This window comes from Vipera ursinii (assembly GCF_947247035.1).
Source record: "Vipera ursinii genome assembly, chromosome: 8".
NCBI classification, from domain to species: Eukaryota; Metazoa; Chordata; class Lepidosauria; order Squamata; family Viperidae; genus Vipera; species Vipera ursinii.
The window spans coordinates 26473399-26486830 of NC_139519.1; the positions used below are offsets into that span (position 1 = coordinate 26473399).

The following is a 13432-nucleotide window of genomic DNA, read 5'->3' on the forward strand; positions in this document are numbered from 1 at the left end:
AAAAACAGAAGGACATGGCAACATAAACTGGTAAGGCGCAAATAGGCAGAAGGACTCTGGCCACAGCCAGGCCTGGAAGAGAACTCACCTAGAAATGATTTTTTTTAAAAAAAAAAACAACCTGGGCTTTCTATTGCCATGCAGCTGGTCACAGACCAAGTTAGAGGGATACATTTCATTAGGAGGATTCAGAGAATCAGGATTCATCTGATTCTCTCCCAAAAATCGGGATTTACCTGAAACAAAAAAAGGCTCCACTAAATCACTCAGAAGCAAATCCCTCCTAACAACTCAGGAGAAACTCCAAAAGAACTATGATCTTGCAAAGGAATGTAGAATAGAGTCCTCCCACCCATACTACCTGCCCCATTACTAAATCAGCATGGCCAAAAACAAAAACAAAACAAACAAACCACAAAACAAAACCAGAAATTGAGGGTTCTGGAATGGCCAAGTCAAAGCCCAGATTTAAATCCAATTGAGATGCTGTGGGTGATTTAAAGCAAGCTGTGCATGGCGTGAAACCCCTCGAGCATCACACAGCTGAGCAAATTCTGCATGGAGATGCGGAGAAAAATTCCTCCTAGTCAAAGCCAGAGACTGGTAGACAGTTATAAAAAATGCCTACTTGAGGTGGTTTCTGCCAAGTGGAGAAATACCCACTATTAGAGCCAAGGATGCACTTCCCATTTCCACTGAAGGAAATCTGTTAATTTTTGGATGAATAACTGATCGCAAAGTCAATTTTTCATTGTTTCTTTGTTCAACTACATCACCTTTAACCTTTACATATTGTTGGAGTCAAGATGATGTATTGATAAAGTCCACATATTTTTAAAAAATTACAAGGGGTGTACTTACTTTTGCACATGGGAAATTCGCAATTATATGTATTTAAATTACAGAATGGATGACAAAATGTAACTGATGCACATATATCCTCTTTATCAATATTGTAGATCAAATATCTATAGGTTGAAGTATGTTGAAAAAGTCAAAACTTTCCGGGGGGGGGGTGTTCTTACTTTTTCACATAATTTACAAGGCTGTGAGAGAAGGGAAGGGTGCACAGCTTTGTTTTCTGCAGCTTAATGAGAAGCTTGATGAACAAATCTGATTGAAAAGGAAAAGGGCAAGAAACAATCTACCTGCCAGGCCAAGCCCACAGCTGGATTCTAAACTCCTCTCCTGCCCCCATGGATACAAACTGTAATGCAGATTAGTTTTATTGCACTTGGCCACTATAGACACAGCTTATTATTTTCAGCGTCTCTTGATCTCGATGCCTTTTTGGGAACTGGATGCAGTGAGAGATATCAGTTAGCAGCTACGGGGCTTAGACAGGACAAAAGGATACCCTTTGCAATCATTCTTGAAACCTTCCAGCCATTTCTTATTGGCATCAATCATGCGCTGGATGTTTGTCTTCTCAGCCTTGGAGCCCTGAAAGTGAGGGGGCTGGAACAGGCAGACTTGCTCACTGTTGGGAAGCAGATGGGGACAATCAACCAGGAAAAGTGGTCAAGCATCAGACAAATTGGTTGCGCTCAGGCAGTGACCTTAATCAGGTTGGGTGAAGTCCCAGGAGACTCAAGGAAGCCTGTGGGGAGGGTTTTTGCTCTTGATATCAGAACAGGCGTAATTCTCTCTAATATCTTGCTCTCTTCCTCAGATCTGAGGAGGACATCCCTTCTCTCTCCTGAGCTAGAGGAGGAGAAGAACATTTTGCAAGTTGCAAAACGGCTACACTAAAACTACTCCCCAGGAGGCAAGTCTTGTTTTATGCTAGCTGACATATTCAATGCTGTAAGGCAAAACACAATGATCTCAACTGACATATCAACTTGGGTGCGAGAAGATTCCTTACCCAGTTATTAAGGAGTCCAGCTTTTCATCCTGAACACCGAGCCCACCACATGGCAATGGAAACTTCCCTGAACAGAAAAGACTACATTTACCAAATAACAAAGAGCTTTCCACTGTTAGAACTATTCAGAGTCTAAAGGCAAGTTGTATTTTTCATTCAGACATCAATCCATTTCAAGAGCTTTGGATTTTTCAAAAGTTTCCAATAAATCATATTACTTATTCCAAATCTAGTCTCCAAGAGCTGGGTAGATTTCTTTAGACGCTTCCATCCCCCAAACTCCATGTTTGGAAGACCAAATTAATTTTGGTTCAGACACTGGGTGTTCTTCAAAAAGTCCTTTCAGGAAAGATCTTTTCAATAACTAAATGGTTTTCTTTACTACTATTACATCATATAGCTCAACTCGGTCCTCATTCTTAAACCTAGATCAGTCGTCTATCAGGAAAGGAATTGGATTGCTGACTAGTGAATAAATAGAACACACTTTACAGGTAAACAAATTCTCAGCTTTTTCACATAGGAGGAATCATTCTAGAACAGGTTCAACCCAACCAACCGACCGACCGACCAATGCATTTTAAAAGCTGTACTAAATAAGAGCATCAGCAACTGTGAGCTTGCTGTTTCGCACACCTTTTGAAGAAAAGGATTCTATACCATGGACCAAAGATAACTGAGTCTTAAACGCTTCTCACATGTAGGTCTTACATCAGTCCTTGAAGATGATTTGATTTATTTATTTATTTATTCTGCTCTTACCTCACTGGTGATTAAAAGCAAAGATGGTCATCTGTAAAGAAAATTCCCCATGTACTAGGCTACAAATAAAACCTCCTATTGGGAACACGATCTTTAGAAAATGCTCAGAACGCTGTTGGGATAGAAAACGAAAGCAGCCAAAGGAGAAAACCTCAGCCATTTGAAAGGAAGTCTCAAACAAGACAAACAGCTCCTAGCACAGCTGCAGATCATGGTGTCACGCGGACTCTCAATAATCCAAACCCTACTTCTGGAATCTACCAATCATGCCTCATCTTTGGTGAGGGAAAAAGGGAAAGAAGGGAGAAGAAACAAGCTCTGCTGGTCCTTTCAGCTGAAATACTGAGCCCTTCAAGGAGGATTAGAGTTCAAATGGCATCAAAGAATCCATTCCCACCTGGGAAATACTTGCGCCACTTCTCCATCAGCATACTGTCCACAGACTGTCTGCTCACAGCAGCAGAACTGGGACCCGAATTACACCAGGCTGACTGGAGTCCAGCGGAAGGTGCAAATGGTGTGGCCGAATAGGCACGTGCCAGGGAGGTATAAGCAGTCAGAGGAATTCCATCCCTGCCTGGTGGAGTCAGTGACTGGCCTTGGGTGGAAGTGAAGAGAGACTGCTGGCTGTCGAAGGTACTCAGGAGATGAAGGACACAGTTCAGGTCACTGGTGATGCGCTGCAGTGACTCAGTCAAATACTGGGTCTTGTCAAAGGGAGAAAACTGGACATCTGGTTTCAAGTCAGCTGCTGTGAAAGGGAGGGGAGGGGAGGCATGGAGAAAACTATTGATTATTACTGGACAAAGAATAAAGAGGTAGTAAAGCTCCAAACCCAGAAAACTAAAATCCAGCCACAATTCAGAATTAAAAGCTTCCTGTATGGAGAGGGGGGGCAGAGAAGGGGCGGTAGCTTTCTAGAAGATTAAAGTTAGCTATTCAGACCAATTTAATCCAGCTATTCATCCACTCTGGGAAAGTAGAGGAAAAAAGACCCTGTCAACATCATCAAGGAAAAACAGGGCTGCTGGTGGGAGTTTATTGGGGTGGGGGGAAGAGTCTATCCTGGCAACTCTGTAAGGGAGATGACAAACTGACGACTGGACTTCTACGGGAGGGTTTCCCAGTTAAGGTTAGGAAGGTACAGAGAGAGAACATTTTAGTTGCATTGTTATGATAGATCCACCCTTCCCAAAGTCTCACTGTATTATTTTCATTGTTCATTTGTGTTCATTTTGGATTTTTAAGGGAGTTATGTACGTTAAGATTGCAGTAAAGGGGTGTGTGAAAGTTTAGGAATGTATTCTATAGCAACACTTGTGTTAGGAAACACAAATCCTGACATACGCCATGTCTTTTTGGCAAGTAGGAAAAGTGGAACTATGGGTATAGGGTGTCCCTTCTGCAGCCCAAATGCTTTCCAGAATTGGCCAGAATTCTCAGCAGCTGCAGATAAGCTGAGCATGAATGGGAATGAAAGGGTATCCACCTGGAAGGTAACCAGGTTCACAAAAATGAGTGTAAACTCGTAGGTTGTAGGATGCTGGCCTTAGCATTCATCCACTTACTCTTGTGAGGAGACCGATCAGCACTCATAAGGCTACTTGTGTCTTCAGAGTCACTGAGGTCAAAAGTCACCATTTTCTTGCAGGCCACTCCCTTGATTGTATCTTCATCAGAAAACTAGTAAAGAAGAAATGGTTTTCCTTACTGTTCTGTCTCAACAACTGGGATAAAAAACAACAGCCAATTGTCACCAGGCAGTGCCAGCTTGCTTAGTTTCTTTGACTAGGCCAAAATCGGCAGTCGAGCCAGGTGTTCACAATTAGCACAATCCCGAGTTACTGGCAGAGACAGTCATTGAAGCACCCAGGCCACCTTGTTCAGCACCATCTTCTACAAGCACATCCCAATCAGTTTTGAATAGGCAAAATGACAGGTAGATGCCCTGGCTGATTACATGACAACAACAATTAAAATGGGGCCTCCCCACACCCTGGGATGTGGGACGAAAGCTGCTCTGACAGTTCAGAGGCTCTTTCCCTCTACTCCTTCCCGCAAGGATAAGCAGCTGCAATGGCACTGAGGAAGACTTGCTGGCTGGCTTCCTGGCTGGCTCCTACAGAGCTACCTCTTCCAGAAGAGAGGTCTCCAGCTGGCTGAGCCTCTTTTCTTTCTTCTTCAGGAGTTCCTGCCCTTTCCGCATGGCAGATTTCATTTCATCTAGCTGCCTCCCTTCCTGGGGGGAAAGAAAGTTACATTACGGTAACACAAGCCAATAAATGAGGAACTTTTGTTAGGACCGATTTAAATGTGTGCTGCCACTGTTATCCAATGTTAAAGTGTCTCTCAACTGTGAGCTGCTGCTTGCAGGGATGCAAGCGTTGTGGGAGAGGAAGGGGCCACCTGCTCGATCCTCTCCCCGCCCCACCCCGAAGTGGCTTGCAGTGTGACTCATTGCAAAAGCAGAAGGGGCAGCCCTTCCTCACTGCACTGCCACTTGTCCTACTGCCAAAGCAAGCCAGGTGGTTTCCCCTTCAATGGTGTTCTCAACCCCAAAGGAAGCTTTCTACCACTATCTGCCCCTTCCCCCTCTTTCTCGATCCCTTTTTCTGCAGGCACCAAACAAAGTTAGCATCGCCTGGATGAGTTGTTCTAGAGTTCAGCCTAGGCTGACGGTTTCAAGAACCGCCTTGCTTTGTCTGGCTCACCACTCACCTCTTCCATGCTCCTGTGCACTCCCGCTAACACCTGGGAATGGACTGAGTCTTGCACAGCTGGTGTTCCCTGGAGACCACCATACCAATGCTGCTTTGCTGCTCTCAAGGCCGTCTGCCTTTTTCTCACGGAACGAGTCTGGCACACCAAGAATTCCTTTGCTGTCTTCAGGGAGGCTCCCTCAGTGGAAATGTAGTGTCGTACTCTGTAAGAACAGGAAGGGGGGAAAATCTGAGCAAGATTTGCTGCTTAAAAGAGGCCTAATAGCCACTCCCCTCTCTCCTGTCCCTACTAGCTGCCAAAACCTATAGTCACAGATATCACATGTACTGTTATTTCAGGGTATCTCCCCCCCCCAACTTACTGGTTCAGGAGAAGGCCGTTTTCTTCATTGCTTTTTGGTATTTCAGATGTCATTTCTCTGGAAGAAGGCTTAAGGATTAAACCATTTTTAACGTTAAGTAACAGGCAAACGAAGCAGCAACATCAAGAACAAATATAGGGTGTGGTTCCTTAATGGAGGGAGCTTAAGTCAAAGCACTGGAGTATTAGGTAGGCAATATTATTTCCTATCTCTTCTCAGCCAGAGGATCTTCCTCCTGCTTACATCAATATCTGGAATATCTGATCCATATGGAATCAGACAGACAGCGATTTGTCTCTTCCAGATGGTAGCAGTGAAGAGCTCTCTTTTCGGCAGCAGGGGATTGGTTTTCACAGTTCCACGACCAAAGAGCCAAGGGAAAATCCCACACATTTTCAATAAAGCGTGGTTTTTTAGGTACTCCAGTCCCCGCACACCAGGCCTTTCCCAAATTTCGGCCTCCCCAGACCTCTCTTCTCCAGACCCAGAAGTCCATTTTCGTAAGATATACCCTACAGTTCAAGCCATATTTGAACCACTCCCCCCGCCCACCGCTTTCAAGAAGGTGGAGGAAGTGACTGTGGGAATCTCTTCTCCGGTGTAGCGACTGGTTAGGGTGGCATCCCTCACAAAAGGTTTTGTCTTTCCCATTCATCACCGTCCCTTCAATATTAGCCATTTCCTTTTATAGGCAGAATTGTAAAAATCCATGCACGTTGAAGGCATTTAATAAGAATGCTGCCAAGAAACTATTAGAATTACATGCTACGATATATATATTGCTTTTCTTGAGCTATATTCTCACTGTAAAGTCCAGGTTGATCTATGCCACTAAAAATAATTTTATGATGCAGAATGTTCCCCTTCTGTCTGGTTCCCTTCACCTCTGACCCTGCTTCCACTGACCTCTGGATGGTCCCCTTGTAGGTCTTCCACTCGGAGCGCTTCTTCCTTTTCCCTTGGAGAAGTTGCTTCACTCAATTCTTTATCCAGTTTCTTTAGCAGCTCTTGCTTGGCGCTGATGGTCTTCTCCAAGTCACTGAAAATGCCAAGGAAAAAGTCAGATGCCACCCAGGATCTACCTCTGAACTTCTGGCCCTCTCCTTTGGGTAGTGGCCAATTCTTGTTCAACATTTCGAAAGTGAAAGCTGAGAAACATAGCTGAATTCAAAGCATGGTGGCAAATGGGCCTGAAACACAGTGGACACCTCCAGATCAGATTCTCCACCAGTCACTGGCATGGCTCTACATGTACGTGTCACGTGGCTTATTACCACATAATGCCTGGTCCATTCCTGTTTGTCTAATGAAGAACATCTCACCTGTTACTCCTCTCAAGCTGTTGGCTCTGTATCTGAAGCAATTCCACCTGAGACTCCAACTTTATTTTCCGATCCTGGAGTTCCGCCAGAGCTCTGTGCAGCTGCTGTAAGGTATCTTCAAGATTCTCCTGTGCTTTTTGATACTCCTCAAGGCGGGAATGAGCTGCCAAAGCAGCTTCCTGAAAAAAAAGGGGGAGGGGGAGAGTCTAGCAGATAAAACTTTAAATATCCAGTTGACTTGCAAAGCTTTTTGGTAAGGTTAGTGCATCCTTGGCCACAGACAGATGAGCAGATACTCAACTGCAGCAGTGCCAAAGGGCAACTAATCCTGCCTGCTTGTTTCGATTCTACCGCTGCCTTCCCACTTGTGTAAGTTGCATGCTAACTCGCTCCAGGCCAAAAATCCACTGACTTCTCTGGGCAAAAGTTCTTGCCTGCCACTTTAGAAAACAACCACTATACAGAAGACTCTAATGCTAGTTGGAGAACAACAGCATCTGCTAATTATCGGCCTTAAGGTAGCCCTCAGGTAAAGGAGGCTGGCTCAGAGTCAAGAGATGGAAACCTGCACCTAGAACTGTGCTGCTTCTGCCTCCCTATCGCCTCCCTCCCTCTGGCCATTTGCATCAACTGCAGGACGAGGCTTCCCTTATCTCACTCATCCTACGGAAAAAGAGATTCCTAGCTCACTGCAAGAGCTGCCAGTGCATACATTTCTTTCTTCTTCCAGCTGCTTCTCTTCTTCTAGGACCTGCTGCCTTTTCTTCTTCCAGGCCTCCTCCTACACATAAACGAGAAATAATCTACGTAAGCTGGGAAGACCACAACATTCCTCCCTAGGGACAAAGGTTTACTGGGGGCTAAGAAACCAGACCCGCTGCCAGCCCTGCATGTATGTTCCAGAGCACTGATTGGCTAGAAGCGCCCAGTGGTGGGATTCAAATAATTTAACAACCAGTTCTCTGTGAAACCACAGAACCCGTTAAGAGGTGCATGGGTAAAAAACAAGCTGGGGTGGGAGAGCTGCCCCATGCAGCCCGCACCTGCTTACTTCAGGGGCCCCGCACCCAGGCCACTTCCCGCTTGGTGACCTCCCCCTGCCGGTTCAATGACCCAGCTGCCCGCCCGCCTCTTTCCTTTCACTCCCCTCCCAAGCCAGACTGCCATGATATGGAGGATGGACCTTAGCCAGTCCCCCTCCACCATTTTGGAGCCTGGGGGGGAGTGATGGCGAAAGGCTCTGCTGACAGTGCGTAACAGCCGCATCTGCTCCTGGAGGGACTTTCTTCGGTTCCCACCACCCGTCACCCATGCTTTGCCCCCCAGATCACCGCCACCTCCTTCTCCTCCGCCAGCTCTCCCATGGCTTGCGTTGTGACCAGGGGGCACAAGCCTCCCCTGCTGGCTCACTCTGCCAGCCCTGGTATCTCTCCACCAGCCTTTCATCGCTGCCATCGAGCACCTGCTTGCACGAAGCAGCAGCCCATGTGGGCTACCTTCTTCCCAGCCAAGAAAGAGAGAAAGGGAGAAAGGCTGCTTACAGTAGCTTCCTTCACCTCCCTGGATGTCCTTAAGTCTTTCTTCCTTCCTTCCTTCCTTCCTTCCTTCCTTCCTTCCTTCCTTCCTTCCTTCCTTTCTGCTGGTCCGCACTTTCTTGCTGCCCTGCTTCCCACAGGTTCTTCCTCGGCACCCACTTTGGACAGCAAACAGAAGAGCTTTGCTCTTTTTCTCCAGGAGGCCCTTTGAAATTGTCCTCCCCCCTCCCCCCCAACTTCGCTTTTCTGCCTTAGAATCCAGAGCAGACACTCAGCTTCCTACAAAAATCATACCGGTAGCTACCATATTCTCAGCTGACCAGGAGGAAAACGTGTCTGTTTTGCTATCCGAAGCTGGTGCCGAGGCCGAACCTGCGGGAAACGGATCCACTTCTCAAGGGCTTTGCGGAGCCATCGGGGAAGGAGAGCCTGGCTTTCCTCGCCCAGCTCCAGCTGGAGTAGTTTTCCCAGAGCTTAGCGTCCTTCCACACAAAGTGTCCTTCTTTTCCTCCCAGAAGCCAGGGAGGAAAGCAGCAGAAAATGGGGCTGCCACTTCCAAAACGGAGAAGGGAGACACCGGCCAATGCAGGGTTGCAAGGAAGTGTGCACAAAAAAGTGCAATGGCGGCAATGGAGGGCTGGCGGAGGGAGGCGGCAGGAGAGGCTTGTGCAGATTTATCATAACCGGTTCACTGAACTCAACAAAAAATTAGGTATCAGTTCTACCGAACTGGTGCGAACCGGCTGAATCCCACCGCTTGAAGCGCCCCTTGGACAATTCAGGGCACCAAAGATTAAGTTCAGCAAAACCTTATAAGGATCAAGAGCTGCTTAACTTTCAGCTCGGGCTCTATGCAGGAAATTCTACGTCAGAGCTGTGCCAATGTTCTTCCTCTAGAGAGGCTGATAAGCCAAGAGAAAATAATGGCAAAGGCATTCAGATGACAGAGGTTTTCTGAAAAGAAAACATCATCTGGTCCTCCCAAAAGATACTCATGGAGATCTGTGTTATGCTTCAGCTAAGAGTCCAAGGGGCCATGTTGCGTTCTTCACCACTGGTGTAATGAGCTACACAGTTGTGCATGTGTGTGCTCACCTGGGCAGAGAGCTGAGCTGCTTTTGTCTGGGTATCTTTAGCTTGGAGCTCCAGCTCCAGCTCTGCATCCTGGGCTGCCTTCTCCTTTAGGAAGAAAGCCATAAGAGATACGACCTCTCTACCAAGACCCAGACAAAGAGGACAGCCACATCACGAGGAATGAGGAAAGAACAACTAAGGTGCCAGAGCAAGAAGGGAACCCTCCCCTTGTAGCCATGGGAAATTCAATAGGAGGTCCAAGGAGGTGGGAGTTACAGCCAGAGAGGCACCCTCAAGCTCTTGAAGAAGCACTGCCAGGGTCTATCTCTTTTCCATGGGCAGCTGGGTCCCGTGAGGTCTTGCCCTCCAAAGGCTCCCCCTCTCACCATTTCCCCCACCTGCTCCTGGCACAACTCCTTTAGCTTCTCCACATTTGTCTTTTGCAAAGCCTCTTGCTGGGCCTTGATGCGCCCCAGCTCCTCCTGTAGCCTTGCAAGCAGCTCGGCCTTCTGCTTCTTCTCCTGCCAGGTATAAGAGTTGACATGACTCAAGATGAAGGAGGGAAACAGTAACTCAGACTTTATCACCACCCATCTGGACTGCTGCAATATGGTCTGCGTGGAGCCATTTTTGAAGACCATCAGAAGGGGCAGATGGTACAAGATGCGAGGGCAGACACAGAAGTAAGCTTGGCACCGACTGGAAGGAGGGTGTTTCCTCCAGCCCATATCAATAGATTCTTCCTAAGAGAAATGGCTTGGAATTTCCCTTTCTAAGGAGATGCAGGGGGCTGAACCCAAAACACTAATTTTCAGTTGCAGCTCACCTGACAGCTCCCTTCAGAGTTAAATTCCTTTTCTTTAACTTTATCTATGGGGTTATCTTGATGTCCTTCAAAAGCCCCATAAAACTTGGCTGTGTCAATAGGCTTAGGGACTCTCAGGAAAATGTTGAATTAATGAAGTGGCCACATTATTTGTAGTATGTAACATCTCTCCTACCTTTTTAACAATAATACATTTTTTTAATTGTAGAATATAATTAATACAATTATTTTATGGGTTTCTTAATTGTATGCTTCCCAGGTCTTGTGAGATAGGCAGCCACAAAAATATGAAAAAAATGTATGTATGTACATATTTGTATCCTGCCTTTATTATTTTTATAAATAAATCAAGGCAGCGAACATATCCAGCACAACTTCCTCCTCCTCTTTCCCCCAAACATCAACCCTGTGAAGTGGGCTGGGCTGAGAGAGAGGGACTGGCTCAAAGCCATCCATCTGGACTTCATGGCTAAGGTACGACCTGAATTCAAGTTTCCCACTTTTTGACCTGCTGCCTTAACCACTAGACTGCTATGTATTAGCTTGCACACAGTCGATATTGACAAAAATTACTGTGGATGCCTTATGCTGTACTTTATTACTTAACACATATGTTATTTTGGATGTTCTGTTGTTAACAGCTCAGAGTCTTTAATAGAATACAGTGGCATAAAAGTCTGACAGTCAGTCAGATAAATATATAAAAGATGTTTACAAGCTAGCTCCATCTCTCCCTCGGATGCTGTGACAGCTATAAGCCTCTTGGAGATTTTGCTGGGCATCCAACTTATTAGTAACCTTACCTTGTCCTCATGTTGCATCTGAATCCTAACTAGAGTCTCCTGGTGTATCTTTTGCATTTTTTCCAACTCTCTAGCATGTTCTTGCTCAACCTCTTGACGCTTCTCTTTCAGAAGATCACTGAGCTATGGTTGGGGTAAAGGCATCCAGATTAAACTGCTGTTATTCCCACCATCATCACACAATGACAACAAAAAATGCTCCAAAGCTGCAGTAAAAAATAGCACAGTACACCACACATGAGCTACTGTGACCCTTGTGCTGGCACAGGTAGTCTAATGTGTTGTGAGAGTTTGGCAACTTAGTTCTAAATGGCTGCCATTGTATCTATAATAGATCACCTGCCTCCACCCACCTGTTCAAGAAAGAACCTGGGGCATTCTGGGGCTTCAGGAAGCTGGCTACCAGGTAGGCTAGAACAGAAAATCAGCAATACAGGAAGACCAGAATGGCGCTTGATTGAGATTGGCGATCATAACCTTGCAAATCTCACTGTGGTATATGTCCATTCCTCTATTCCAAGGCCCCTTCATGGATTACTGCCTTGTCATGGCGAAGGGGCTTGCGTAATTCAATGAAGCTATGAGCTATGCCGTGCAGGGCCACCCAAGACGGACAGGTCATAGCTGAGAGTTCTGACAAAACATGATCCACTGGAGAAGGAAATGGCAACCCACTCCAGTATCTTTGCCATGAAAACCCTATGGACAGTACCAAAAGGCAAAACGATATGATGCTGGAAGATGAGCCCCTCAGGTCGGAAGGCGTCCAATATGCTACTGGGGAAGAGCAGAGGGCTAGTACTAGTAGCGCCAGAAAGAATGAAGCGACTGGGCCAAAGCCGAAAGGACGCTCAGCTGTGGATGTGTCTGGTGGTGAAAGGAAAGTCCGATGCTGTAAAGATTTTTTCTCCATAGGAACCTGGAATGTAAGAACCATAAATCAAGGAAAGCTGGACGTGGTCAAACAAGAGATGTCAAGACTGAACATCGACATCTTAGGTATCAGCGAACTAAAATGGACAGGAATGGGTGAATTTAATTCAGATGACCATCAGGTATACTACTGCGGGCAAGAATCCCTCAGAAGAAATGGAGTAGCCTTCATAGTCAATAAAAGAGTAGGAAAATCAATACTGGGATACAATCCTCAAAATGACAGAATGATCTCAGTTCGAATCCAAGGGAAACCATTCAATATCACAGTAGTCCAAGTCTATGCCCCAACCACCAGTGCTGAAGAGGATGAAATTGACCGGTTCTATGAAGCCCTACAGCACCTTATAGAACTAACACCAAAAAATGATGTCCTTATCATCATGGGGGATTAGAATGCTAAAGTAGGAAGCCAAAAGGTAACCGGAATAACAGGCAAGTTTGGCCTTGGAGTACAAAATGAAGCAGGGCACAGGCTGATAGAATTTTGTCAAGAGAATACGATGGTCATAGCAAACACTCTTTTCCAACAACCCAAGAGACAGCTCTACACATGGACATCACCAGACGGTCAACACAGAAATCAGATTGACTATATGCTCTGCAGCCAAAGATGGAGAAGCTCTATACAGTCGGTAAAAACAAGACCAGGAGCTGACTGTGGCTCAGACCATGAGCTTCTCCTTGCAAAGTTTAGGCTTAAACTGAAGAAAGTAGGGAAAAGCACTAGGCCACTCAGGTATGAATTAAATCATATCCCTGTTGAATATACAGTAGAGGTGACAAATAGATTTAAGGAATTAGATCTGATAGACAGAGTGCCTGAAGAACTATGGACAGAGGTTCGCGACATTGTACAACAGGTAGCAACCAAAACCATCCCAAAGAAAAAGAAATGCAAGAAAGCAAAATGGCTGTCTGAGGAAGCTTTGCAAATAGCTGAGGAAAGGAGGAAAGCGAAAGGCAAGGGAGAAAAACATAGATATGCCCAATTGAATGCAGAATTCCAGAGAATAGCTAGAAGAGATAAGAATGCCTTCTTAAATGAACAGTGCAAAGAAATAGAAGAAAACAATAGAATAGGGAGGACCAGAGATCTTTTCAAGAAAATTGGAGAGATGAAGGGAACGTTTAATGCAAAAATGGGCATGATAAAGGACCAAAATGGCAGGGACCTAACAGAGGCAGAAGAGATTAAGAAGAGGTGGCAATATTACACAGAAAATCT

The 13432-nt window shown here is 45.7% G+C and overlaps 1 protein-coding gene across 6 annotated transcripts in view; it reads right to left on the minus strand.

Moving 5' to 3' along the window:
• The window catches only part of CEP164 (centrosomal protein 164), a 29371-nt gene that overhangs the window by 306 nt on the left and 15633 nt on the right, over positions 1–13432 (minus strand). For 2 of the 6 annotated variants that reach the window (XM_083368124.1, XM_083368123.1), the window contains 13 exons: positions 11272–11394; positions 10029–10163; positions 9664–9747; positions 7746–7814; positions 7034–7212; positions 6618–6750; positions 5712–5779; positions 5348–5552; positions 4761–4868; positions 4198–4312; positions 3027–3380; positions 1868–1934; positions 1358–1480 (listed from right to left, as the gene is read on the minus strand). In XM_083368124.1, coding sequence (XP_083224250.1) covers positions 1358–1480; positions 1868–1934; positions 3027–3380; positions 4198–4312; positions 4761–4868; positions 5348–5552; positions 5712–5779; positions 6618–6750; positions 7034–7212; positions 7746–7814; positions 9664–9747; positions 10029–10163; positions 11272–11394 — 1763 coding nt within the window. Of the gene's footprint in view, positions 1–1357; positions 1481–1867; positions 1935–3026; positions 3381–4197; positions 4356–4758; positions 4869–5347; positions 5553–5711; positions 5780–6617; positions 6751–7033; positions 7213–7745; positions 7815–9663; positions 9748–10028; positions 10164–11271; positions 11395–13432 lie in introns of those variants that run through there. The other 4 variants (XM_083368122.1, XM_083368121.1, XM_083368120.1 and 1 more) reach the window with 4 other exon arrangements.